Below are 27,474 nucleotides of genomic sequence, written 5' to 3' on the forward strand. Positions count from 1 at the left end.
CCTAGAGCCATGCACTGTCAGCCTGTAGCCTGGCCTAGAGCCGTGCACTGTCAGCCTGTAGCTCCCTCCATAGACACACAGAAACATCATGTTGGTGAACACAGTTGAAAGGATTAACAGAGAACACTTGAGATTCAGTCGAGGATTTCTTCTCACAAGGTCAACCAACTACTCAGTCACACCACTATGTTACACACAACTACTCAGACACACCACTATGTTACACACAACTACTCAGTCACACCACTATGTTACACACAACTCCTCAATCCATTTGATGTTCACACCATGAATTAACTCTTCATTAAATATCAATTTATTCATGTTTCCTTTCTCTCTCTTACAAAGAATACAATCTGGTCTACAAAATTCAGAGCGTGGAAAGTGTTGGTCAAAATACAGGGGAGAGTGTCCCCCGACCCAAAAGCATCCCTCCCCTCGTCACTCCTTGTAATCGGTATCCATGTGAACCCCCCCCCCCCCCAACCTGTTCCTGTACCCTGTCTGACAACACTGCCACAGTGTTACCCCAGGCCGGTACATGTTATGTTACCTCACAGAAAAAACCTGAATAATCAACAGGAGCTAAACTACAGTGGAACTGAGACTGAGACAGATAGATGTGGACAGACCCCCCCCACCCCCTCCCAAAACAACACATTTGAGAAAGTGCTACGTTGTTCTCGTTGTTAGCGTCGTCAGCGGATGATGTGTGCCGGCCGGCCTTCCACCCACCAGACAGACTCCTCCAGCCCCAGGACCCAGCCTGCTCCGAGTCCCCCAATGAGGGTGGTGTTGGCTGGGCTGGTGTTGGACCAGGTTGGGCTCTGGCCTCCAGACTGGCCCCAGAAGCAGGGGGGGGAGGGGCGGTGAGGGGGTGGGGCAGTTCAAGGAGAGATGGGGCTATATCAGGGCCAGCTGATGCTGACTCGCTGAGCCCACTGGCAGGGCACCGGTGGGGTGGAGGATGGAGGTGGCGCCCCCCTCAGGCCACATAGTGGTACTGGTTGGGACTCTCCTTGTCTCTCTCCATGTAGTCTCTGTCAATCAGCGACTCAATCCGCTTCTTCAGGTCTCCAGGCTGAGGAGAGAGAACACAGAGAGGAATGACAGAGAGAGAACACACACAGGAGAGAGAACACACAGAGGAGAGAGAAGACACAGGAGAGAGAAGACACAGAGGAGAGAGAAGACACAGAGGAATGACAGAGGAGAGAGAACACACAGAGGAATGACAGAGGAGAGAGAAGACAGAGGAATGACAGAGGAGAGAGAAGACACAGAGGAGAGAGAAGACACAGAGGAGAGAGAAGACACAGAGGAGAGAGAAGACACAGAGGAGAGAGAAGACACAGAGGAGAGAGAAGACACAGAGGAGAGAGAAGAAACAGAGGAGAGAGAGAAGAAACAGAGGAGAGAGAGAAGACACAGAGGAGAGAGAGAAGACACAGAGGAGAGAGAGAAGACACAGAGGAGAGAGAGAAGACACAGAGGAGAGAGAGAAGACACAGAGGAGAGAGAAGACACAGAGGAGAGAGAAGACACAGAGGAGAGAGAAGACACAGAGGAATGACAGAGGAGAGAGAACACACAGAGGAGAGAGAACACAGAGGAGAGAGAACACACAGAGGAGAGAGAACACACAGGAATGACACTGAAGGGTATGCAGCTTAGAGCTGAGGGTGTGCAGTGCAGTTTACTTGATGTGAATGACTGTTTGATGTGACTATATTTCAGGGTAGGAAAAAATAACAAAAGCAATGAGAGAGAGAGAGTGAAAATGAAAGAGTACCTTGACGGGGAACTTGAGCTGGTTGTATAGTTCTGACACCAACAGGTTGTGGCCCAGGGTTTTCCTCATCTTCATGATGCGGACAACGGCCGCGTCGATCTGGTACTGTCTGTCCTGAAACACACGCTCTGTGGTGCTCACCTGCTCCTCTACCTGGACACACACACACAGACACACAGAAACATCAACACACGCTCTGTCTGTGGTGGTCACCTGCTCCTCTACCTGGACACACACACCAACACAACTGTAATTCACCATTTATTTTCTGTGAACGTTTCACTTCCTGAATAAAATGACTCCAACTCGAGAGTTGACTGTGTGAATGCATGATGGCCACACTTCCTCCAATGATGGGAAAGGGAGGAACTCAAGACTTAGGCAATAAGATTTAACTGACGGGAACCTGGAGTGTCAACCCTCAGTGGAAAGCACCATTATATGGATGAATTAGTCTGATATAACAGACACATATGATTAGAGTCAGCACTCCTTTCTGTTCAACAGGCAGGCACAGACTTGACAATGTACCGTTTCCTTCACAGAGACAGAGGTGTTAACCCTACCGTTTCCTTCACAGTGACAGAGAGGTGTTAACCCTACCGTTTCCTTCACAGAGAGCGAGACAGGTGTTAACCCTACCGTTTCCTTCACAGAGACAGAGAGGTGTTAACCCTACCGTTTCCTTCACAGAGACAGAGAGGTGTTAACCCTACCGTTTCCTTCACAGAGACAGAGAGGTGTTAACCCTACCGTTTCCTTCACAGAGACATGTGTTAACCCTACCGTTTCCTTCACAGAGACATGTGTTAACCCTACCGTTTCCTTCACAGAGACAGAGAGGCGTTAACCCTACCGTTTCCTTCACAGAGACAGAGAGGTGTTAACCCTACCGTTTCCTTCACAGAGACAGAGAGGTGTTAACCCTACCGTTTCCTTCACAGAGACAGAGAGGTGTTAACCCTACCGTTTCCTTCACAGAGACATGTGTTAACCCTACCGTTTCCTTCACAGAGACAGAGAGGTGTTAACCCTACCGTTTCCTTCACAGAGACAGAGAGGTGTTAACCCTACCGTTTCCTTCACAGAGACAGAGAGAGATGTTAACCCTACCGTTTCCTTCACAGAGACAGAGGTGTTAACCCTACCGTTTCCTTCACAGAGACAGAGAGGTGTTAACCCTACCGTTTCCTTCACAGAGACAGAGAGGTGTTAACCCTACCGTTTCCTTCACAGAGAGACAGAGAGGTGTTAACCCTACCGTTTCCTTCACAGAGACAGAGAGGTGTTAACCCTACCGTTTCCTTCAGAGACAGGTGTTAACCCTACCGTTTCCTTCATCTGAATCTGGTTGATCTTGATGCGGAACAGTTTGTGTCTGAAGTCGTTGTTGAAGTTGAAGCGGTCTCCGTCTTCTATGTCCTTCCCCCGGGGACTCTTATTGAGGACGCGCGCCTTCCCACAGGCCAGAGACTGCAGGGTACGCCTCAACTCACCCTCCTCTGGGGACGGAACGGGGACACAGATCACGGTTACACTACTTCCATATACATCAAGTTCAATTGGAGAAATGACGTGCATTTCATGAATGAGCCAAAATGTTATTTACCCCAAATACGCAATGAGATTAATGTAGAAGAGAGATAGAGGTGATTAGAAGGGCACTCAACATGGACGGACGGCACCGACACGAAATCACTGATGACTGCTTAAAAGAAATGGATAAGACTGCAGGAGCTGTACTGTTAGAATTCAGTGCAGCCTTTGATATTATTGACCCTAACCTGTTGTTGAGAAATACCTATGATATGGCAATCTAATAGAACCTTCTCTAATGCCAAACATGTAAAGTGTGGTGTACCGCAGGGCCGCTCTCGAAGTCCTCTACTTTTTTTTCCAATACTGAACAAAGAATAAAACGCAACAAGTGTTGGCTCCATGTTTCATAAGCAGAAATAAGAGCCCAGAAATGTTTCATAACCACAAAAGAGCGTATTGCTCTAGGTCACATGGGGAGGTGCCGTTGATTAATTTGTTGGTTTGCTGTCCACTTGCTCTCCAAAAGACAGAAGAGTTCCATGCAGTCATGGCTCTGTATAATTCTGTACTTTTCATTTGTTCTGGACCTGGGGACTCTGAAAATACCCCTGGTGGCATCTCTGGTGTAAGTTGATGTGTTTTTATAAAAACAAGAAGTAATGCAGTCAGTGTTTCCTCAACTCTCAGCCAAGAGAGACTGGCATGCATAGTATTAATATTAGCCCTCTGGTTACAATGAAGAGCAAGACTACATGTTAATGTTTAAAATGTTGGTACATTGTAAAATCAGTCTAATGTCTTTTTCATTGTGTCGGAGCCCAGTAACACTAGCTGCCGCCATTGGCATCGGCTGAAGGGGATCAGAATCAATCTAAACTAGAGATAAATAAGGAGAGTAGTTAGATTAATCTAAGGAAAGGACCAGAGAAAATTAATGTACACCTTTTTGTACCTATGAAGACAGACAGTCAGATAGAGGGAGAAGCTGTACCTATGAAGACAGTCAGATAGACAGAGGGAGAAGCTGTACCTATGAAGACAGTCAGACAGACAGAGGGAGAAGCTGTACTTATGAAGACAGATAGACAGAGGGAGAAGCTGTACCTATGCCAGTGGCTGATTTGATCTCCTCCACACTGAACTCCTCCCCCTCGTTGAACATCAATAGCACCAACGTCTGGAACAGAGACACCTGCAGCTCCTTCTTACCCTGTAGACAGACACAGTTAGAGACATGTCTGGAACAGAGACACCTGCAGCTCCTTCTTACCCTGTAGACAGACACACAGAGACACATCTGGAACAGAGACACCTGCAGCTCCTTCTGACCCTGTAGACAGACACAGTTAGAGACACGTCTAGAACAGAGACACCTGCAGCTCCTTCTGACCCTGTAGACAGACACACAGAGACACGTCTGGAACAGAGACACCTGCAGCTCCTTCTTACCCTGTAGACAGACACAGTTAGAGACACGTCTAGAACAGAGACACCTGCAGCTCCTTCTTACCCTGTAGACAGACACACAGAGACACGTCTGGAACAGAGACACCTGCAGCTCCTTCTTACCCTGTAGACAGACACAGTTAGAGACACGTCTGGAACAGAGACACCTGCAGCTCCTTCTGACCCTGTAGACAGACACACAGAGACACGTCTGGAACAGAGACACCTGCAGCTCCTTCTTACCCTGTAGACAGACACAGTTAGAGACACGTCTGGAACAGAGACACCTGCTGCTCCTTCTTACCCTGTAGACAGACACAGTTAGAGACACGTCTGGAACAGAGACACCTGCAGCTCCTTGGTAAAAGACCCATTAGAAATTTGACATTTCAAAGAACGCCACCCATCTTCTAGGACAGTGTTGCTCTGGTCCTCACCTACCATTTATATTGTATCCCAGCATATTTAACTTTGTGGGTATTTGAGGACCGGAGAAGCACTGTTCTGGGGAAACCTTTGAGTCTCACCTCTTTAAACTCAGTCTTCAGAACAGCGTGGCCCAGGGTGGGCTGCCACTGGAGCTTCCTGCCACTGTGTTTCCCCAGATAGAACAGCTTGAATACCTCCTGGAGCTTCACCATCTGGGAAGAGCGAGGAGGGAGGGGGAAGAGCGAGGGGGAAGAGCGAGGGGGAGGAGCGAGGGGGAAGAGCGAGGAGCGAGGGGGAAGAGCGAGGAGCGAGGGGGAAGAGCGAGGAGCGAGGGGGAAGAGCGAGGAGCGAGGGGGAAGAGCGAGGAGCGAGGGGGAAGAGCGAGGAGGGAGGGGGACGAGATAAACTTTATTCAGGCTTCATAAAGCCTAGCATACACACCACCCAACCACACACAGACAGACATACCTCAGGGGGCAGGTGGACCTCCATAGGAGTGTAGGAGGGCCAGTAGCCCATGGTGAGGATGTTGACCGTCAGCTCCAGCTGGCTGGGCTCACTCTGGTTCTGGGTGTACTGGGGGAGACAGACAACCTGATTCAATACATTCATGTACTGGTGGACAGAACCTTGTTCAATACTGGAATAGAATACATTAATGTCCTGTTGTGTGAGACAATCAAATCCTTTATTACTTGGAAAATGGTGTAAATTGAGAATTCCTTAATTCAAGAAATCATTTGAATCCATCTGGGAACAAATGTAAACATCATTGGACTACCCCAATTGGTAGAGATGTTATACATGATTCTCTGTGGTAAATCGATATATTACAGTAGTAATATTGCTCAGTGTTTGTGTCCTTTATCTTCCCATATTGGTATGAACCCGTTTCAACGATTGATTGCTATCTTTTGTCATCGCAATTTCTTACATCCGATAGAGCGTTGTTTGTGACTGCACAGATCTGCCTCTTATCTCGCAAAAGGCTAATGGGATAGCTCCAAAGCAGTTTAGCTACAATAAGCTAATGGAATAGCTCCAAAGCAGTTTAGCTACAATAAGCTAATGGAATAGCTCCAAAGCAGTTTAGCTACAATAAGCTAAATGGGATAGCTCCAAAGCAGTTTAGCTACAATAAGCTAATGGGATAGCTCCAAAGCAGTTTAGCTACAATAAGCTAATGGAATAGCTCCAAAGCAGTTTAGCTACAATAAGCTAATAGGATAGCTCCAAAGCAGTTTAGCTACAATAAGCTAATGGGATAGCTCCAAAGCAGTTTAGCTACAATAAGCTAATGGAATAGCTCCAAAGCAGTTTAGCTACAATAAGCTAAATGGGATAGCTCCAAAGCAGTTTAGCTACAATAAGCTAATGGAATAGCTCCAAAGCAGTTTAGCTACAATAAGCTAAATGGGATAGCTCCAAAGCAGTTTAGCTACAATAAGCTAATGGGATAGCTCCAAAGCAGTTTAGCTACAATAAGCTAATGGGATAGCTCCAAAGCAGTTTAGCTACAATTTGCTGTCTAACATGAGCGAATATTACCTTGGCGACATTTGCTGAATCCCACTTCTGCCACAAAACTGTCAGAATTAATCTAAACTAACAAAATGCCGATTGACGTTGATGTCGATTAAGGCAGCCCCCCCCCCCCCCCCCTCTCTGATTCAGAGGTTGGGTTAAATGTAGAAGACACATTTCAGTTGAATGCATTCAGTTGTACAGCTGACACACACACACAGTTGAAGTCGGAAGTTTACACAACACCATAGCCAAATACATTTAAATTAGTTTTTTCACAATTCCTGACATTTAATCCCAGTAAAAATTCCCTGTTTTAGGTCAGTTAGGATCACCACTTTATTTTAAGAATGTGAAATGTCAGAATAATAGTAGAGAGAGTGATTTATTTCAGCTTTTCTTTCTTTCATCACATTCCCAGTGGGTCAGAAGTTTACATACACTCAATTAGTATTTGGTAGCATTGCTTTTAAATTGTTTAACTTGGGTCAAATGTTTTGGGTAGCCTTCCACAAGCTTCCCACAATAAGTTGGGTGAATTTTGGCCCATTCCTCCTGACAGAGCTGGTATAACTGAGTCAGGTTTGTAGGCCTCCTTCCTCCTGACAGAGCTGGTATAACGGAGTCAGGTTTGTAGGCCTCCTTCCTCCTGACAGAGCTGGTGTAACTGAGTCAGGATTGTATAGGCCTCCTTGCTCGCACATGCTTTTTCAGTTCTGCCCAAACATTTTCTATGGGATTGAGGTCAGGGCTTTGTGATGACCACTCCAATACCTTGACTTTGTTGTCCTTAAGCCATTTTGCCACAACTTTGGAAGTATGCTTGGGGTCATTGTCCATTTGGAAGACCCATTTGCGACCAAGCTTTAACTTCCTGACTGATGTCTTGATGTTACTTCAATATATCCACATCATTTTCCTCCCTCGTGATGCCATCTATTTTGTGAAGCGAACCAGTCCCTCCTGCAGCAAAACACCCCCACAACATGATGCTGCCACCCCTGTGCTTTACAGTTAGGATGGTGTTCTTCGGCTTGCAAGCATCCCTATTTTTCCTCCAAACATAACGATGGTCATTGTGGCCAAACAGTTATATTTTTGTTTCATCAGACCAGAGGACATTTCTCCAAAAAGTACAATCTTTGTCCCCATGTGCAGTTGCAAACCGTAGTCTGGCTTTTTTATGGCGGTTTTGGAGCAGTGGCTTCTTCCTTGCTGAGTGGCCTTTCAGGTTGTCGATATAGGACTTGTTTTACTGTGGATATATATACTTTTGTACCTGTTTCCTCCAGCATCTTCACAAGGTCCTTTCCTGTTGTTCTGGGATTGATTTGCACTTTTCACACAAAAGTGCGTTCATCTCTAGGAGACAGAATGCATCTCCTTCCTGAGCGGTATGACGGCTGCGTGGTCCCATGGTGTTAATACTTGCGTACTATTGTTTGTATAGATGAACGTGGTACCTTCAGGCGTTTGGAAATTGCTCCCAAGGATAAACCAGACTTGTGGAGGTCTACAATTATTTTTTCTGAGGTCTTGGCTGATTTCTTTTGATTTTCCCATGTCGTCAAGCAAAGAGGCACTGAGTTTGAAGGTAGGCCTTGAAATACATCCACAGGGAAACCTCCAATTGACTCAAATGATGTCAATTAGCCTATCAGAAGCTTCTAAAGCCATGACATCATTTTCTGGAATTTTCCAAGCTGTTTAAAGGCACAGTCAACTTAGTGTATGTAAACTTCTGACCCACTGGAATTGTGATAGTGAATTAAAAAGTGAAATAATCTGTCTGTAAACAATTGTTAGAAAAATAACTTGTGTGATGCACAAAGTAGATGTCCTAACCAACTTGCCAAAGCTATAGTTTGTTAACAAGAAATGTGTGGAGTGGTTGAAAAACAAGTTTTAATGACTCCAACCTCCGTGTATGTAAACTTCCCGACTTCAACTATAGCCATGCCAGTAAGCTAGCTAGCGACAACAGCTCCACAGCTGAAAGTCACGGCACTAGCGACCAACGTCCTGACACACAACTTGTCCAGGAGACGGCGACCCGTTTCCTTTCCTTCTGTTATGTTTTTGAAAAATAACAGACACTAAATATTCAAATACGAGTTCCACAAGACAGATTGGTTGAGGGACGAGCGTCACGGAGGAGTGACGACAACATGGCCTCAAGTCAGATGATTCACTGGTGATAAATGTATACTACAGTAAGTACTTCAGTGACATCGAGGAGTCTGTGTTCACCTGCTTGAACTGGATCATAACGTCTTTGGAGAGCTCCATGTCCTTAAACATCCCCTCCAGCTTACTGGTGAAGGCCGCTCCACACTCTGCAGGGACAGGAAGTCACAAACCATCACACCCACTTTCTGTTAACAAGTTTTTATAGAGTATTATAAGCTGGGTGGTTCGAGCGCTGAATGCTGATTGGCTGACAGACAGACAGGGTATATCAGATCATATACCACGGGTATGATAAAACATGTATTTTTACGTTTGTTATCAATTTATAATAGCAATAAGGCACCTCGGGGGTTTGGGGTGTATGGCCAATATACCACGGCTAAGGGCTGTATCCAGGCACTCCGTGTTGCGTCGTGCTTAAGAACAGCCCTTAGGAGGTGTGGTATATGGCCAATACACCAAGGCTACGGGCCTTACTGCTTAAATACATTGCATGACCTGGTAACTGTGGTGTTGTTTCTACAGTCACACACCAGAGGTAGTGGCAAACCACCGATGGGCCAACTTCACTGCTGAGGCAACAATCAGCATCTGCCGGAGGACATTTGACATTATCCCACGGACACAGGGCCTAAAATAAACACTCGCCAAATGCGGGTAGATTTTGACACTGGTGGGTAGAGAGGTCTATTACACCAGCCAAGTTGGTGGGTATAGAGGACTATTTCACCAGCCATGTTGGTGGGTAGAGAGGACTATTACACCAGCCATGTTGGTGGGTATAGAGGACTATTACACCAGCCATGTTGGCGGGTAGAGGACTATTACACCAGCCATGTTGGTGGGTATAGAGGACTATTTCACCAGCCATGTTGGTGGGTAGAGAGGACTATTACACCAGCCATGTTGGTGGGTAGAGAGGACTATTACACCAGCCATGTTGGTGGGAAGAGAGGACTATTACACCAGCCATGTTGGTGGGTAGAGAGGACTATTACACCAGCCATGTTGGTGGGTATAGAGGACTATTTCACCAGCCATGTTGGTGGGTAGAGAGGACTATTACACCAGCCATGTTGGTGGGTAGAGAGGACTATTACACCAGCCATGTTGGTGGGTAGAGAGGACTATTACACCAGCCATGTTGGTGGGTATAGAGGACTATTACACCAGCCATGTTGGTGGGTAGAGAGGACTATTACACCAGCCATGTTGGTGGGTAGAGAGGACTATTTCACCAGCCATGTTGGTGGGTAGAGAGGACTATTACACCAGCCATGTTGGTGGGTAGAGAGGACTATTACACCAGCCATGTTGGTGGGTAGAGAGGACTATTTCACCAGCCATGTTGGTGGGTAGAGAGGACTATTTCACCAGCCATGTTGGTGGGTAGAGAGGACTATTACACCAGCCATGTTGGTGGGTAGAGAGGACTATTTCACCAGCCATGTTGGTGGGTAGAGAGGACTATTACACCAGCCATGTAGGTGGGTGGTCAGGGCAACAGAGCATTTCACTCACATTGACAAATAAACACGTCATGAGGAAGTCAAGTAGGAAAACATAACTAAGTAATTGCTGTAGTAACTGTTTGGTCATGTTGTATCATAGATGGTAGATAATCACCAAGAACTAGGTATCCTCTCAAATATATCCTGTGAGGCGCTGCAACAATGCCTGGCTGGGGAGTTGTGAACACTGGGATTTGAAAGTGCTCAAGATGCGCAGGCGTAGAAGTCGGTCTGATTTACTGGAACGTCCACTGAAGTGAGGCGTTGTGTTTCTTGGCTATTTACAATGTTTTGTTCACAAGCTGTGTTTTGAGTTTCAATGTTTGACTCTGCTTCAACTGCAGGTGAAAACGTCAGCTACCAGTCAGACCATCTACTCTAATACCTCACAGGCACACCGTCACTGACCACTCCTCCAGCGGCTGGAGTACCACCGTTGCCACGGTAACCGCCCGCCTTTAAAGGGGCAGCTGAACATGTCTCATCTGTGATGTTTTGATTTAAAAAAAAAGGGAGTTAAAAATGATTAGCCCTATACCACATCACTTCTTACTAGTAATACGTTTGTTTCTGAAACATTACAGAGCATGTTCATTCATTTTGTTTTTTTAAACAAAACAATATTTTGTCTGGTAATAAAACTGGAGTGGCTGGGAGACCAAAAAGTTTGTTTTAAGTCCCTACCCACAGACAAAGCCCGCTACAACACAGATACCATAACATGTGATGGTGACAAAGTTGTGATTTTTTTTTTTTACAGTGTTTGAGTTTGGACAGCTTACCGTGTTTGGACAGCTTACCGTGTTTGGACAGCTTACCGTGTTTGGACAGCTTACCGTGTTTGAGTTTGGACAGCATGGACTTCTCAGCGTCCACGGAGGCACTCTTCCCCACCAGCAGCCGTTTGGCCAGGTCCTTCTTATAAAAGGCCTCGAACACATCCTTCCCGTGGATGAAGCGGAAGATGATCATGATCTTGTCTAGAATTCTCTCCATCTCCTCCTCGGTAGCTTCCTTGTTGCCCGCCCTCAACTTACAGTCCACGTACTTCGCTGTGCAGAGATAGGACACCGCCAGTTAGATAAAACAACCAGGAAACACTCATATTAGTTAGTTATAGTTATGTTAGTTAGTTATATTAGTTCGTTAGTTATATTAGTTATATTAGTTTGTTAGTTATATTAGTTATATTAGTTATATTAGTTTGTTAGTTATATTAGTTTGTTAGTTATATTAGTTTGTTAGTTATATTAGTTTGTTAGTTATATTAGTTTGTTAGTTATATTAGCTAGTTATAGTTATATTAGTTAGTTATAGTTATATTAGTTAGTTATAGTAATATTAGTTAGTTATAGTAATATTAGTTAGTTATAGTAATATTAGTTTGTTATAGTAATATTAGTTTGTTATAGTTATATTAGTTCGTTAGTTATATTAGTTTGTTAGTTATAGTTATATTAGTTAGTTATAGTTATATTAGTTTGTTAGTTATATTAGTTTGTTAGTTATAGTTATATTAGTTAGTTATAGTTATATTAGTTTGTTAGTTATATTAGTTTGTTAGTTATATTAGCTAGTTATAGTTATATTAGTTAGTTATAGTTATATTAGTTAGTTATAGTAATATTAGTTAGTTATAGTAATATTAGTTTGTTATAGTAATATTAGTTTGTTATAGTTATATTAGTTCGTTAGTTATATTAGTTTGTTAGTTATAGTTATATTAGTTAGTTATAGTTATATTAGTTTGTTAGTTATATTAGTTTGTTAGTTATAGTTATATTAGTTAGTTATAGTTATATTAGTTTGTTAGTTATATTAGTTTGTTAGTTATATTAGCTAGTTATAGTTATATTAGTTAGTTATAGTTATATTAGTTAGTTATAGTAATATTAGTTAGTTATAGTAATATTAGTTAGTTATAGTAATATTAGTTAGTTATAGTAATATTAGTTAGTTATAGTAATATTAGTTTGTTATAGTAATATTAGTTTGTTATAGTTATATTAGTTAGTTAGTTATATTAGTTTGTTAGTTATAGTTATATTAGTTAGTTATAGTTATATTAGTTTGTTAGTTATATTAGTTTGTTAGTTATATTAGTTTGTTAGTTATATTAGTTTGTTAGTTATATTAGTTTGTTAGTTATATTAGTTTGTTAGTTATATTAGCTAGTTATAGTTATATTAGTTAGTTATAGTTATATTAGTTTGTTAGTTATATTAGTTTGTTAGTTATAGTTATATTAGTTAGTTATAGTTATATTAGTTTGTTAGTTATATTAGTTTGTTAGTTATATTAGCTAGTTATAGTTATATTAGTTAGTTATAGTTATATTAGTTAGTTATAGTAATATTAGTTAGTTATAGTAATATTAGTTAGTTATAGTTATATTAGTTAGTTATAGTAATATTAGTTAGTTATAGTAATATTAGTTAGTTATAGTAATATTAGTTAGTTATAGTAATATTAGTTAGTTATAGTAATATTAGTTAGTTATAGTAATATTAGTTAGTTATAGTAATATTAGTTAGTTATAGTTATATTAGTTAGTTATAGTAATATTAGTTAGTTATAGTAATATTAGTTAGTTATAGTAATATTAGTTAGTTATAGTAATATTAGTTTGTTATAGTAATATTAGTTTGTTATAGTTATATTAGTTTGTTAGTTATAGTTATATTAGTTAGTTATAGTTATATTAGTTAGTTATAGTTATATTAGTTTGTTAGTTATATTAGTTTGTTAGTTATATTAGTCTGTTAGTTATATTAGTTTGTTAGTTATATTAGTTTGTTAGTTATATTAGTTTGTTAGTTATATTAGTTTGTTAGTTATATTAGTTTGTTAGTTATATTAGTTCGTTATATTAGCTAGTTATAGTTATATTAGTTAGTTATAGTTATATTAGTTCGTTAGTTATATTAGTTCGTTAGTTATATTAGCTAGTCATAGTTATATTAGCTAGTTATATTAGTTAGTTATATTAGTTAGTTATATTAGTTAGTTATATTAGTTAGTTATAGTTATATTAGTTAGTTCTAGTTATATTAGTTAGTTCTAGTTATATTAGTTAGTTATAGTTATATTAGTTAGTTATAGTTATATTAGTTAGTTATAGTTATATTAGTTAGTTATAGTTATATTAGTTCGTTATAGTTATATTAGTTTGTTAGTTATATTAGTTTGTTAGTTATATTAGCTAGTTATAGTTATATTAGCTAGTTATAGTTATATTAGTTAGTTATAGTAATATTAGTTAGTTATAGTAATATTAGTTAGTTATAGTAATATTAGTTAGTTATAGTAATATTAGTTTGTTATAGTTATATTAGTTCGTTAGTTATATTAGTTCGTTAGTTATAGTTATATTAGTTAGTTATAGTTATATTAGTTTGTTAGTTATATTAGTTTGTTAGTTATATTAGTTCGTTAGTTATATTAGTTCGTTATATTAGCTAGTTATAGTTATATTAGTTAGTTATAGTTATATTAGTTCGTTAGTTATATTAGTTCGTTAGTTATATTAGCTAGTCATAGTTATATTAGTTAGTTCTATTAGTTAGTTATATTAGTTAGTTATAGTTATATTAGTTAGTTATATTAGTTAGTTATAGTTAGTTATAGTTATATTAGTTAGTTATAGTTATATTAGTTAGTTATAGTTATATTAGTTTGTTATAGTTATATTAGTTAGTTATAGTTATATTAGTTAGTTATAGTTATATTAGTTCGTTATAGTTATATTAGTTTGTTAGTTATATTAGTTTGTTAGTTATATTAGTTTGTTAGTTATATTAGTTAGTCATAGTTATATTAGTTAGTTATATTAGTTCGTTATAGTTATATTAGTTCATTATAGTTATATTAGTTTGTTATGGTTATTTTAGTTGGTTATGGTTAGATTAGTTAGTTAGTTATATTAGTTAGTTATATTAGTTAGTTATATTAGTTATAGTTATATTAGTTAGTTATGGTTAGATTAGTTAGTTATAGTTCGATTAGTTAGGAAACACTCATAACTGCCGTGGAACCTCTGACTGGTATTTTAAGCAATGGCACATCGTTTTAAGATTCCAGGTGCCTTTAAATATCTCCTGCCCTGACTCTTTGCACACACACACAGCGGTCTTGTCCTCACCGATGAGTTCAGCAGGTTTGTTGGGCCTGTTGTTGATGAAAGCTTCAAAGGCCTCCTTCATGGCGTTGATGAAGCTCTCGTTTCTGTTGAAACAGCCCTGGGCCACGTTGTCCATCTTATCCTTAAAATCCAACAGGTCTTGAACCATGTCCTTATCCTTCTCTGGGGTGCCCACAATCTCACCACCAAAACTCTGTTAGGAGACATCTCAGTGAGACTGGAATCAACAGAAGTTTCTGAGTGAGAGTAGAAAAATAGAGAGGCAGAGCAAGAGAGAGGCAGAGCGAGAGAGAGGCAGAGCGAGAGAGAGGCAGAGCGAGAGAGAGGCAGAGCGAGAGAGAGGCAGAGCTAGAGAGCGAGAGCCAGAGAGCGTACCTTGATGTAGTCTCTCCAGTGCTGCAGCAGAGTGGGGAGTCCTCCCTTCACCTTACTGAAGAGCTGGTAGAGCAGAGCCAGCTCCATCACCCGGTTACCGTCTAACAGAATACTGAGACCTGGAGGAGAGGGTCAATATCACCTGGTTATCGTCTAACAGAATACTGAGACCTGGAGGAGAGGGTCAGTATCACCTGGTTACCGTCTACAGAATACTGAGACCTGGAGGAGGGTCAGTATCACCTGGTTACCGTCTAACAGAATAATGAGACCTGGAGGAGGGTCAGTATCATCTGGTTACCGTCTAACAGAATACTGAGACCTGGAGGAGGGTCAGTATCACCCGGTTACCATCTAACAGAATACTGAGACCTTTAGGTGGGTCAGTATCACCCGGTTACCATCTAACAGAATACTGAGACCTGGAGGAGAGGGTCAGTATCACCTGGTTACCATCTAACAGAATACTGAGACCTGGAGGAGGGGGTCAATATCACCTGGTTACCATCTAACAGAATACTGAGACCTGGAGGAGAGGGTCAGTATCACCTGGTTACCATCTAACAGAATACTGAGACCTGGAGGAGAGGGTCAATATCACCTGGTTACCGTCTAACAGAATACTGAGACCTGGAGGAGGGTCAGAATCACCTGGCTACCATCTAACAGAATACTGAGACCTGGAGGAGGGTCAGTATCACCTGGTTACCATCTAACAGAATACTGAGACCTTTAGGTGGGTCAATATCACCTGGTTACCGTCTAACAGAATACTGAGACCTGGAGGAGAGGGTCAGTATCACCTGGTTACCGTCTAACAGAATACTGAGACCTGGAGGAGGGGGTCAGTATTACCTGGTTACCATCTAACAGAGTACTGAGACCTGGAGGAGAGGGTCAGTATCACCTGGTTACAGTCTAACAATACTGAGACCTGGAGGAGAGGGTCAGTATCACCTGGTTACCGTCTAACAGAATACTGAGACCTGGAGGAGGGTCAGTATCACCTGGTTACCGTCTAACAGAATACTGAGACCTGGAGGAGGGTCAGAATCACCTGGCTACCATCTAACAGAATACTGAGACCTGGAGGAGGGTCAGTATCACCTGGTTACCATCTAACAGAATACTGAGACCTTTAGGTGGGTCAATATCACCTGGTTACCGTCTAACAGAATACTGAGACCTGGAGGAGAGGGTCAGTATCACCTGGTTACCGTCTAACAGAATACTGAGACCTGGAGGAGGGGGTCAGTATTACCTGGTTACCATCTAACAGAGTACTGAGACCTGGAGGAGAGGGTCAGTATCACCTGGTTACAGTCTAACAGAATACTGAGACCTGGAGGAGAGGGTCAGTATCACCTGGTTACCGTCTAACAGAACACTGAGACCTGGAGGAGGGTCAGAATCACCTGGTTACCGTCTAACAGAATACTGAGACCTGGAGGAGGGTCAATATCACCTGGTTATCGTCTAACAGAATACTGAGACCTGGAGGAGGGTCAGTATCACCTGGTTACCGTCTAACAGAATACTGAGACCTGGAGGAGGGTCAGTATCACCCGGTTACCGTCTAACAGAATACTGAGACCTGGAGGAGAGGGTCAGTATCACCCGGTTACCGTCTAACAGAATACTGAGACCTGGAGGGAGGTCAGTATCACATACTGCTGATAGATACCTTTCTGTAAGATGGCCGTCATGTGTTCTCCAAGCAGCTGCTTCTCTACATTAGAGATAAGTGGCTTCCTGTTGAATACAAACAGAGAGAGAGATGATCAAGACAGATGGCGAAGGGGGTGAAAGAAAGTAAAGTGGTTCAAATCTGTGAGATGATCTAGTGTACTCTGATTGGAGCACAGGCCTGTCAGTCTAAGGTGTGTGGAGGAAGAGGCGGGTCTTACTGAGTGCTCTGGTCGAGGTAGCTGATGACACGATCGTTCTCTTCTTCCAACCGACGAGCCACATGATGCAGGTACTCCGGCACCTGGACACACACACACACACACGTCACTTATGGTATGGGAGGTAGGTAATGCTATCTATATAGGGGCGTGGTCATAATATTGAATTAAAGCATTTGATTGACGGCTGTGTCACTCACATCTCGTTCCTGCATCAGCCTCTGTCCCTCTGCAGCGTACAGTCTGTCAGTCTCCATCAAAAAACGCTCCTCAAACGACTCTTTGTACACCTGAGGAGAGACAATAGATGATACCAGGAGATCAGAGAATCTCCAGAGACCTGAGGAAAGACAATAGATGATACCAGGAGATCAGAGAATCTACAGAGACCTGAGGAGAGACAATAGATGACACCAGATCAGAGAATCTACAGAGACCTGAGGAGAGAGACAACAGATGATACCAGATCAGAGAATCTACAGAGACCTGAGGAGAGAGACAATAGAAATCAAATCAAATCAAATTTTATTTGTTACATACACATGGTTAGCAGATGTTAATGCGAGTGTAGCGAAATGCTTGTGCTTCTAGTTCCGACAATGCAGTAATAACCAACAAGTAATCTAACTAACAATTCCAAAACTACTGTCTTGTACACAGTGTAAGGGGATAAAGAATATGTACATAAGGATATATGAATGAGTGATGGTACAGAGCAGCATAGGCAAGATACAGTAGATGGTATTGAGTACAGTATGTACAAATGAGATGAGTATGTAAACAAAGTGGCATAGTTTAAAGTGGCTAGTGATACATGTATTACATAAGGATACAGTCGATGATATAGAGTACAGTATATATGTATGCATATGAGATGAATAATGTAGGGTAAGTAACATTATATAAGGTAGCATTGTTTAAAGTGGCTAGTGATATATTTACATCATTTCCCATCAATTCCCATTATTAAAGTGGCTGGAGTTGAGTCAGTGTCAGTGTGTTGGCAGCAGCCACTCAATGTTAGTGGTGGCTGTTTAACAGTCTGATGGCCTTGAGATAGAAGCTGTTTTTCAGTCTCTCGGTCCCAGCTTTGATGCACCTGTACTGACCTCGCCTTCTGGATGATAGCGGGGTGAACAGGCAGTGGCTCGGGTGGTTGATGTCCTTGATGATCTTTATGGCCTTCCTGTGACATCGGGTGGTGTAGGTGTCCTGGAGGGCAGGTAGTTTGCCCCCGGTGATGCGTTGTGCAGACCTCACCACCCTCTGGAGAGCCTTACGGTTGAGGGCGGAGCAGTTGCCGTACCAGGCGGTGATACAGCCCGCCAGGATGCTATCGATTGTGCATCTGTAGAAGTTTGTGAGTGCTTTTGGTGACAAGCCAAATTTCTTCAGCCTCCTGAGATTGAAGAGGCGCTGCTGCGCCTTCTTCACGATGCTGTCTGTGTGAGTGGACCAATTCAGTTTTTCTGTGATGTGTATGCCGAGGAACTTAAAACTTGCTACCCTCTCCACTACTGTTCCATCGATGTGGATAGGGGGGTGTTCCCTCTGCTGTTTCCTGAAGTCCACAATCATCTCCTTAGTTTTGTTGACGTTGAGTGTGAGGTTATTTTCCTGACACCACACTCCGAGGGCCCTCACCTCCTCCCTGTAGGCCGTCTCGTCGTTGTTGGTAATCAAGCCTACCACTGTTGTGTCGTCCGCAAACTTGATGATTGAGTTGGAGGCGTGCGTGGCCACGCAGTTGTGGGTGAACAGGGAGTACAGGAGAGGGCTCAGAACGCACCCTTGTGGGGCCCCAGTGTTGAGGATCAGCGGGGAGGAGATGTTGTTGCCTACCCTCACCACCTGGGGGCGGCCCGTCAGGAAGTCCAGTACCCAGTTGCACAGGGCGGGGTCGAGACCCAGGGTCTCGAGCTTGATGACGAGCTTGGAGGGTACTATGGTGTTGAATGCCGAGCTGTAGTCAATGAACAGCATTCTCACATAGGTATTCCTCTTGTCCAGATGGGTTAGGGCGGTGTGCAGTGTGGTTGAGATTGCATCGTCTGTGGACCTATTTGGGCGGTAAGCAAATTGGAGTGGGTCTAGGGTGTCAGGTAGGGTGGAGGTGATATGGTCCTTGACTAGTCTCTCAAAGCACTTCATGATGACGGAAGTGAGTGCTACGGGGCGGTAGTCGTTTAGCTCAGTTACCTTAGCTTTCTTGGGAACAGGAACAATGGTGGCCCTCTTGAAGCATGTGGGAACAGCAGACTGGTATAGGGATTGATTGAATATGTCCGTAAACACACCGGCCAGCTGGTCTGCGCATGCTCTGAGGGCGCGGCTGGGGATGCCGTCTGGGCCTGCAGCCTTGCGAGGGTTAACACGTTTAAATGTCTTACTCACCTCGGCTGCAGTGAAGGAGAGACCGCATGTTTTCGTTGCCGGCCGTGTCAGTGGCACTGTATTGTCCTCAAAGCGGGCAAAAAAGTTGTTTAGTCTGCCTGGGAGCAGGACATCCTGGTCCGTGACTGGGCTGGATTTCTTCCTGTAGTCCGTGATTGACTGTAGACCCTGCCACATGCCTCTTGTGTCTGAGCCGTTGAATTGAGATTCTACTTTGTCTCTGTACTGACGCTTAGCTTGTTTGATAGCCTTGCGGAGGGAATAGCTGCACTGTTTGTATTCGGTCATGTTTCCGGTCACCTTGCCCTGGTTTAAAGCAGTGGTTCGCGCTTTCAGTTTCACGCGAATGCTGCCATCAATCCACGGTTTCTGGTTAGGGAATGTTTTAATCGTTGCTATGGGAACGACATCTTCAACGCACGTTCTAATGAACTCACACACCGAATCAGCGTATTCGTCAATGTTGTTGTCTGACGCAATACGAAACATGTCCCAGTCCACGTGGTGGAAGCAGTCTTGGAGTGTGGAGTCAGCTTGGTCGGACCAGCGTTGGACAGACCTCAGCGTGGGAGCCTCTTGTTTTAGTTTCTGTCTGTAGGCAGGGATCAACAAAATGGAGTCGTGGTCAGCTTTTCCGAAAGGGGGGCGGGGCAGGGCCTTATATGCGTCGCGGAAGTTAGAGTAACAATGATCCAAGGTCTTTCCACCCCTGGTTGCGCAATCGATATGCTGATAAAATTTAGGGAGTCTTGTTTTCAGATTAGCCTTGTTAAAATCCCCAGCTACAATGAATGCAGCCTCCGGATGAATGGTTTCCAGTTTGCAAAGAGTTAAATAAAGTTCGTTCAGAGCCATCGATGTGTCTGCTTGGGGGGGGGATGTATACGGCTGTGATTATAATCGAAGAGAATTCTCTTGGTAGATAATGCGGTCTACATTTGATTGTGAGGAATTCTAAATCAGGTGAACAGAAGGATTTGAGTTCCTGTATGTTTCTTTCATCACACCATGTCACGTTAGTCATAAGGCATACGCCCCCGCCCCTCTTCTTACCAGAAAGTTGTTTGTTTCTGTCTGCGCGATGTGTGGAGAAACCCGTTGGCTGCACCGCTTCGGATAGAGTCTCTCCAGTGAGCCACGTTTCCGTGAAGCAAAGAACGTTACAGTCTCTGATGTCCCTCTGGAATGCTACCCTTGCTCGGATTTCATCAACCTTGTTGTCAAGAGACTGGACATTGGCAAGAAGAATGCTAGGGAGTGGTGCACGATGTGCCCGTCTCCGGAGTCTGACCAGAAGACCGCCTCGTTTCCCTCTTTTTCGGAGTTGTTTTTTTTTTGGGTCGCTGCATGGAATCCACTCAGTTGTCCTGTTTGTAAGGCAGAACACAGGATCCGCGTCGCGAAAAACATATTCTTGGTAGTACTGATGGTGAGTTGATGCTGATCTTATATTCAGTAGTTCTTCTCGACTGTATGTAATGAAACCTAAGATGACCTGGGGTACTAATGTAAGAAATAACACGTAAAAAAACAAAAAACTGCATAGTTTCCTAGGAACGCGAAGCGAGGCGGCCATCTCTGTCGGCGCCGGAAGTTCGTTCATAGATGATACCAGATCAGAGAATCTACAGAGACCTGAGGAGAGACAATAGATGACATCAGGAGATCAGAGAATCTACAGAGACCTGAGGAGAGAGACAATAGATGATACCAGATCAGAGAATCTACAGAGACCTGAGGAGAGAGACAATAGATGACACCAGGAGATCAGAGAATCTACAGAGACCTGAGGAGAGAGACAATAGATGACACCAGGAGATCAGAGAATCTACATAGACCTGAGGAGAGACATTAAATGATACCAGATCAGAGAATCTCCAGAGACCTGAGGAGAGAGACAATAGATGACACCAGATCAGAGAATCTACAGAGACCTGAGGAGAGAGACATTAGATGACACCAGGAGGTCAGAGAATCTCCAGAGACCTGAGGAGAGAGACAACAGATGATACCAGATCAGAGAATCTACAGAGACCTGAGGAGAGAGACAATAGATGACACCAGATCAGAGAATCTACAGAGACCTGAGGAGAGAGACAATAGATGAAACCAGATCAGAGAATCTACAGAGACCTGAGGAGAGAGACAATAGATGATACCAGATCAGAGAATCTACAGAGACCTGAGGAGAGAGACAATAGATGACACCAGATCAGAGAATCTACAGAGACCTGAGGAGAGAGACAATAGATGACACCAGATCAGAGAATCTACAGAGACCTGAGGAGAGAGACAACAGATGATACCAGATCAGAGAATCTACAAAGACCTGAGGAGAGAGACATTAGATGACACCAGGAGATCAGAGAATCTACATAGACCTGAGGAGAGACATTAGATGATACCAGATCAGAGAATCTCCAGAGACCTGAGGAGAGAGATAATAGATGACACCAGATCAGAGAATCTCCAGAGACCTGAGGAGAGAGACAACAGATGATACCAGATCAGAGAATCTACAGAGACCTGAGGAGAGAGACAATAGATGATACCAGATCAGAGAATCTACAGAGACCTGAGGAGAGAGACAATAGATGACACCAGGAGATCAGAGAATCTACATACCATCTGCCTATGGAACAATAGTTCTACACTGCTAAGAAAATGCACTCGTATGACTAGCAAATGACTGCCTTGACTTGATTGGCTCATTGGCCAAATGGTAAAGACAAGACTTATGAAGCATTGACCAATCACCTGCAGGTCTGAGAGCATGCCCAGTAGGCTGCGGAGAAGGCTGCGGTCCACCGTCTCTCCGTTGCGTTCGCGTTCGATCTGTTCCAGGATCCCGTCGACCGTGCGCTTCTGGACAGCCCCGTCGCTCACGATGTGGTTCCGGAAGAGTTCCAGCCCGGTATCCCTGTGGAACACACACGGTCACGGTGGACGGTGAACAGTAACGGCCTGCATCCCAGATGACACCCTACTTCCTACATAGTGAACTATTTTAGCCCAATGAGGACCTAGTCAAAGGTAGTGCACTGAGTAGTGAATAGGGTTCCAATTCTGACACGGTCTCTGTCAGAAGGACAGAAAGAAACGATCACCATCTCAGAACAGGAAAAGACCGTTTGCCACAGAGAACGGATGAATGTTTGTGTTGGTCCTAATAGCTACTGGACGGGGCTCTTACCAGATGGAGGGGAGCAGGGAGTTCTGGAGCACGTAGGTACGATCCAGGAACAGAAAGATACTCCGGATCATGATCTGCAGTAACCCAGGTTACACATGACACACTTACGTTAAACTCCAACATACAACATACATTTTAGACAGAATAAATGTCTCATGATAAAGGCTGTCTGACTGACCGTCTGTCTGCAGTGGTCCTGCCAACATCGGTTCATCCTCTTCAGGAAAGACAGGCTGTCCAGGGACTCTGTGAGGCGCTACGGTTAAGGACCGGGCCTCAATTCAATCAAAACACAGTCAAGCACTCTCTCTTTGGACGGGGCCTCGACTCGCACCAGGTTGTGGTTAATGACAACCTTCTGATGACTACAAACTGTGTAATATTGTACGCTGCCAGCTAGAACACACAGCTGGTACAGAGACCCTACTACACAGCGGCCCGCTGAGAAGACACACAGCTGGTACAGAGACACTACTACACAGCGGGCCAGCTGAGAAGACACACAGCTGGTACAGAGACACTACTACACAGCGGCCTGATGAGAAGACACACAGCTGGTACAAAGACACTACTACACAGCGGGTACAGAGACACCACTACACAGCTGGTACAGAGACACCACTACACAGCTGGTACAGAGACACCACTACACAGCTGGTACAGAGACACCACTACACAGCTGGTACAGAGACACCACTACACAGCTGGTACAGAGACACTACTACACAGCGGCCCGCTGAGAAGACACACAGCTAGTACAGAGACCCTACTACACAGCGACCCGCTGAGAAGACACACAGCTGGTACAGAGACAACTACTACAGAGACAACTACAGCGGCCTGATGAGAAAAGACATAGCTGGTACAGAGACACTACTACACAGCGGCCTGATGAGAAGACACACAGCTGGTACAGAGACAACTACTACACAGCTGATACAGAGACAACTACTACACAGCGGCCCGCTGAGAAGACACACAGCTGGTACAGAGACAACTACTACACAGCGGCCCGCTGAGAAGACACACAGCTGGTACAGAGACAACTACTACAGAGACAACTACTACACAGCGGCCTGCTGAGAAGACACACAGCTGGTACAGAGACAACTACTACACAGCTGGTACAGAGACACCACTACACTACACGACACAGCCCTTAGCCGGGGTATTTTGGCCATATACCCCAAACCCCCCCCGAGGTGCCTTATTGCTATTATAAACTGGTTACCAACGTAATTAGAGCAGTAAATTTTTTTTTGAGGTATACGGTCTGATATACCACGGCTGTCAGCCAATCAGCATTCAGGGCTGGAACCAGCCAGTTTATAACACAGTAGACTAGTCTGACTAGTAGCGGACGTCTTCACTGGTAGTTGAAGCAAAGTCAAAACATTGAAAAACAACGTAGCTTGTGAACAAAACAATGTAAATAGCCAAGAAACACAAGGTGCAGCAACACAAATCAACTATTAAAAAAAAATAATAATAATAATTATAAAACGAGCTTATCTCCTCAGAGGAGCCACTGTCAAGTAGCATCATAAATGACAGATGTTCTCATCAAATCGACTTGAAAACCTGTCAAACAGGCTTTAATAAACATCCACACACATTACGCAATGGAAAACATATAGGAGCACACTTCCACACGCAAAGACACACACACAGTGTAAAGGATATTCTCTGAACTGATGTATCTGGGCCTGGACATGGTCCTCACAGACCTGACGGAGCTGCTTGTACAGTGTGGGGGAGACTTTATAGGAACACAGGTTCTCCACCGCCTGAAACAGAGGAGACAGAGGTGAACATACTAAGTATTCCTCAATTCTGTAAGTCATCCCTCCTTGGAAAAGTTACAAGACAGGATTAGCCAAGTCAACAGGCTGGTGGTGACTGGTCAGAGTGATAGGGTTAGCCATGTCAACAGGCCGGTGACTGGTCATAGTGATAGGGTTAGCCATGTCAACAGGCTGGTGACTGGTCACAGTGATAGGGTTAGCCATGTCAACAGGCTGGTGACTGGTCACAGTGATAGGGTTAGCCATGTCAACAGGCTGGTGACTGGTCACAGTGATAGGGTTAGCCATGTCAACAGGCTGGTGACTGGTCAGAGTGATAGGGTTAGCCATGTCAACAGGCCGGTGAATGGTCAGAGTGATAGGGTTAGCCATGTCAACAGGCCGGTGAATGGTCACAGTGATAGGGTTAGCCATGTCAACAGGCTGGTGACTGGTCAGCACAGTGGTTGGGTATACTGACTGTTGATGTGAGCTACAGAACCTGCTGGCTGGCATAGAGCAGCTCTCCTCTCCAATAATTTGAGACTAGAGAGGCATAGTGTCTTAGGACCGATCTCTGCTGCCCGTTGGAATCGGGTAGCGTCCCAAATGGCACCCTATACCCTAAATAGTACACCACATAGGGAATAGGGTGTCAGTTGGCACCACCAACCCAGACTGGCTGGGGCAACCAGCAGGTCACATGACAAGACAGCTGGAGTAATGGTACACAGATACAGACAGTAAAGGGCAACCAGCAGGTCACATGACAAGACAGCTGGAGTAATGGTACACAGATACAGACAGTAAAGGGCAACCAGCAGGTCACATGATAAGACAGCTGGAGTAATGGTGTCATACAGATGAAGACAATAAAAGGGCCCATATCGGTACATATTATACACTGGGACTTGGATATAGGCATGTCATCAAGGCCCGTTGGACACATGAACTAGGCCCATGTTTTAGAAAGGTCAATAAGGGCTGTAGCTCTCCACAAAATATGTGTTTCATGTCCTGAAAGTGCAACTGTGTGTTTGATGCTTTAGGCCTGACCTGGTACAGTTCCTCTAGGTTGTACTTGATGGAGGTGCTGTTCTGGATGGCTCCTACCGCATCCCTCAGCTTCAGCCAGGTGTCCTCAGTGTAGTTGTCCGCTAGCTTTGGCCTGTCTGGGAACACACAACAGAGTCACGCTACACCAAGGCACAGCAAAATGGTTAGACAGACCCAGCCTCTAGCTGGGTACCTCATTTAAATGAGGAGAAATTTAAAGTTAATTTGTAAACAAGGAGAATATTGTTTGTAAACAGTTGACCATTGTGTTTGCATGTTCAACCATATGTAAACATCTGGCAGGGACAGAGTCAACAAATATCAAAATTGTAATAGAATTCAAAAAACAATGTATTTATTCTGCCAGAATGTCATTAGCTTGGTAAAGTTAGCTAGAAGACGTAACCAGAGTTGAGCAATATTTCCAGGGTCAGGTTGCAACGGGATATTCTGTTGTTTACATGCCATGGCTATCAATTGCTTCAAATATGTCACAAGCTAACTTGGTCTTAAAACTTCCTAGGCTATCCAGCTGGCCATCATGGACAACTTTCAAATATGAACTTTAGCTACGCTGCCAATTATGGGGAGTTACACGTTACATAAGTAGAGTTAACTAGTTAGCCAATTACTAACAGATAGTTGATAATCAGGAAAAACGGCTAAATAACGTGTAGCAAGCTAGCTAACGTTAACTAGCTATTCAGCACGCGTTACCTTTGAAATTTTTAATGACTAATTTCTTGGAGGCGCCAGTTTTGTTGGAGGCCAGGCCAGAAATCTTTGTCACTCCGTTGTTGTTGTGCTCCGTCAGAGCAGAGAAGTTGGCTTTCTTGTCCTGTCGTATGTCTTCTGCCATTATTAGATTAATGCAGAGGGCCGTTGTTGTGAAGAGTTGTTAGCTAACGTTAGCGGCACTTCTACTCGTCCTCTCAAACGAGCCTAAAGTTGGATTATACAACTCTGACCCTGTTTCTTAATTCATTTACGATGCACCACTTAGTCCGATCCCTCACTTGAACAAAAGTAGATACCTAGACCAAAGCCATAAAACTCAGGGAAACTTTTGGATGAACCAAACAAACTGAAAAACAGATTTCGTTGAAGTAAGCTAACGCGTTAGCTAGCCTAGTTTAGTTAGCGAAACAAACTATTTAGTATATCCACTGCGTCCCTCCCTGGCCCGTATTAAAATTAGGCAAATATTAAATGTTATATATTTCAGACTTCCATGTGTGAAACAAATTAAAAGCTATATTCAATCTCAAATTATCCATCATTATGCTACCGCTGGAGATGTGGCGCTAGCCACATAGCAAACATAACAAAATGGCTTCCTACACCCCCCTTGACAAGTGCATCTTGGGAGATTCACATTCTACCGGTGTGATGTTTGAAACTTCAACATTATTTGGACTTTTTTTTAGCTTTTTACAAGAGTTCATCTTTAAAGGGTCCCAATTACATTTCCTATTCAATTACATTTCCTATTCAATTACTTCAGTGAAATTCATCGACTTTTGTCGATTTTGCATGATGTAAAATGATTTTAGGTACAAGCAATAACACATAAAATTCTTATTCAAATGATGTAGACTCATCGTGGAATATGATCATGGAATAAATTGGTGTATACATTGGTATAATATAAATTGGTACAGTATTTGTGCATCGTGATTTTATCAAGTTTACCCTGTTCTAAAAGTTACCTAGATTACAACGTATTCTAAATTGAGTTTCTAATTTTAAACATGTTTAAACTGTTTCATTTTCTTGGACAGACGGACGAGAAAAGTGTAATTGCAGCCCGCAATTCGGGGCATTCCTGCATGTGGGCATTCCTGCATCTTTAGGAACCCCTCTCTATACTTCTATTGGTCAATTTTTAATCGCATAGACAATCAGAGGAAATCTAGAATATCAAAAGTGTCATGCAAACATGAAGATGGCGTGCTTGATTGGGGAAGTTCATGCAGTAACCAACGGGATGCTCGAGGGGTGGGGGGTGTTCATGCAGGTATTAATGGGATGCTCGACAGTTTGGATAAACTGTGAAAACTAGGTCTGTGGTAAAACACAGGCTTATGAGATCTTGTACATTTTGTTCAATTTGATCATTTTCATCAGCTAATGTCACTTTTTGTGAATTTTGAAGCATTTGTGTAATCAAAAGCACGTCAAGGCTTCATAATT

At 43.4% G+C, this 27,474-nt stretch overlaps 1 protein-coding gene across 3 annotated transcripts; it reads right to left on the reverse strand.

Moving 5' to 3' along the window:
• Window positions 1-293: 293 nt before the first annotated feature.
• Window positions 294-26,671, reverse strand: LOC110527162 (cullin-4A). 3 transcript variants are annotated; one of them, XM_036951174.1, is made up of 19 exons: window positions 25,999-26,666; window positions 25,282-25,397; window positions 24,125-24,228; window positions 22,620-22,689; window positions 22,442-22,515; window positions 22,006-22,168; window positions 17,055-17,144; window positions 16,855-16,937; window positions 16,632-16,699; window positions 14,948-15,066; window positions 14,573-14,765; window positions 11,268-11,483; window positions 8,981-9,066; window positions 5,675-5,782; window positions 5,305-5,418; window positions 4,436-4,541; window positions 3,122-3,294; window positions 1,793-1,945; window positions 294-1,081 (listed from the first exon to the last, which is right to left on the reverse strand). In XM_036951174.1, exons 1-19 carry the CDS (start codon window positions 26,138-26,140, stop codon window positions 986-988), a joined length of 2,274 nt encoding a protein of 757 aa, XP_036807069.1. In that variant the 5' UTR covers window positions 26,141-26,666; the 3' UTR covers window positions 294-985. The 3 variants fall into 3 exon arrangements, with proteins under 3 accessions (XP_036807069.1, XP_036807070.1, XP_036807071.1); XM_036951175.1 differs by lacking the exons at window positions 294-1,081; window positions 1,793-1,945; window positions 3,122-3,294; window positions 4,436-4,541 and adding an exon at window positions 4,985-5,082 and having other exon boundaries at window positions 25,999-26,669; XM_036951176.1 differs by lacking the exons at window positions 294-1,081; window positions 1,793-1,945; window positions 3,122-3,294; ... (5 more) ...; window positions 14,573-14,765; window positions 14,948-15,066 and adding an exon at window positions 16,502-16,593 and having other exon boundaries at window positions 25,999-26,671.
• Window positions 26,672-27,474: the final 803 nt, after the last annotated feature.

This window comes from Oncorhynchus mykiss, chromosome 18, assembly GCF_013265735.2.
Source record: "Oncorhynchus mykiss isolate Arlee chromosome 18, USDA_OmykA_1.1, whole genome shotgun sequence".
Lineage (NCBI taxonomy): Eukaryota > Metazoa > Chordata > Actinopteri > Salmoniformes > Salmonidae > Oncorhynchus > Oncorhynchus mykiss.

Excerpts from the sequence above, each read along its gene's own strand:
- LOC110527162 (XM_036951174.1), bottom strand. The coding sequence starts at position 26,140 with ATGGCAGAAGACATACGACAGGACAAGAAAGCCAACTTCTCTGCTCTG. Across the intron at positions 16,938-17,054 it reads GGCTGATGCAGGAACGAGAT|GTGCCGGAGTACCTGCATCA; the intron begins GTGAGTGACACA and ends GTGTGTGTCCAG. Across the intron at positions 4,542-5,304 it reads TGAAGACTGAGTTTAAAGAG|GGTAAGAAGGAGCTGCAGGT; the intron begins GTGAGACTCAAA and ends GTCTGTCTACAG.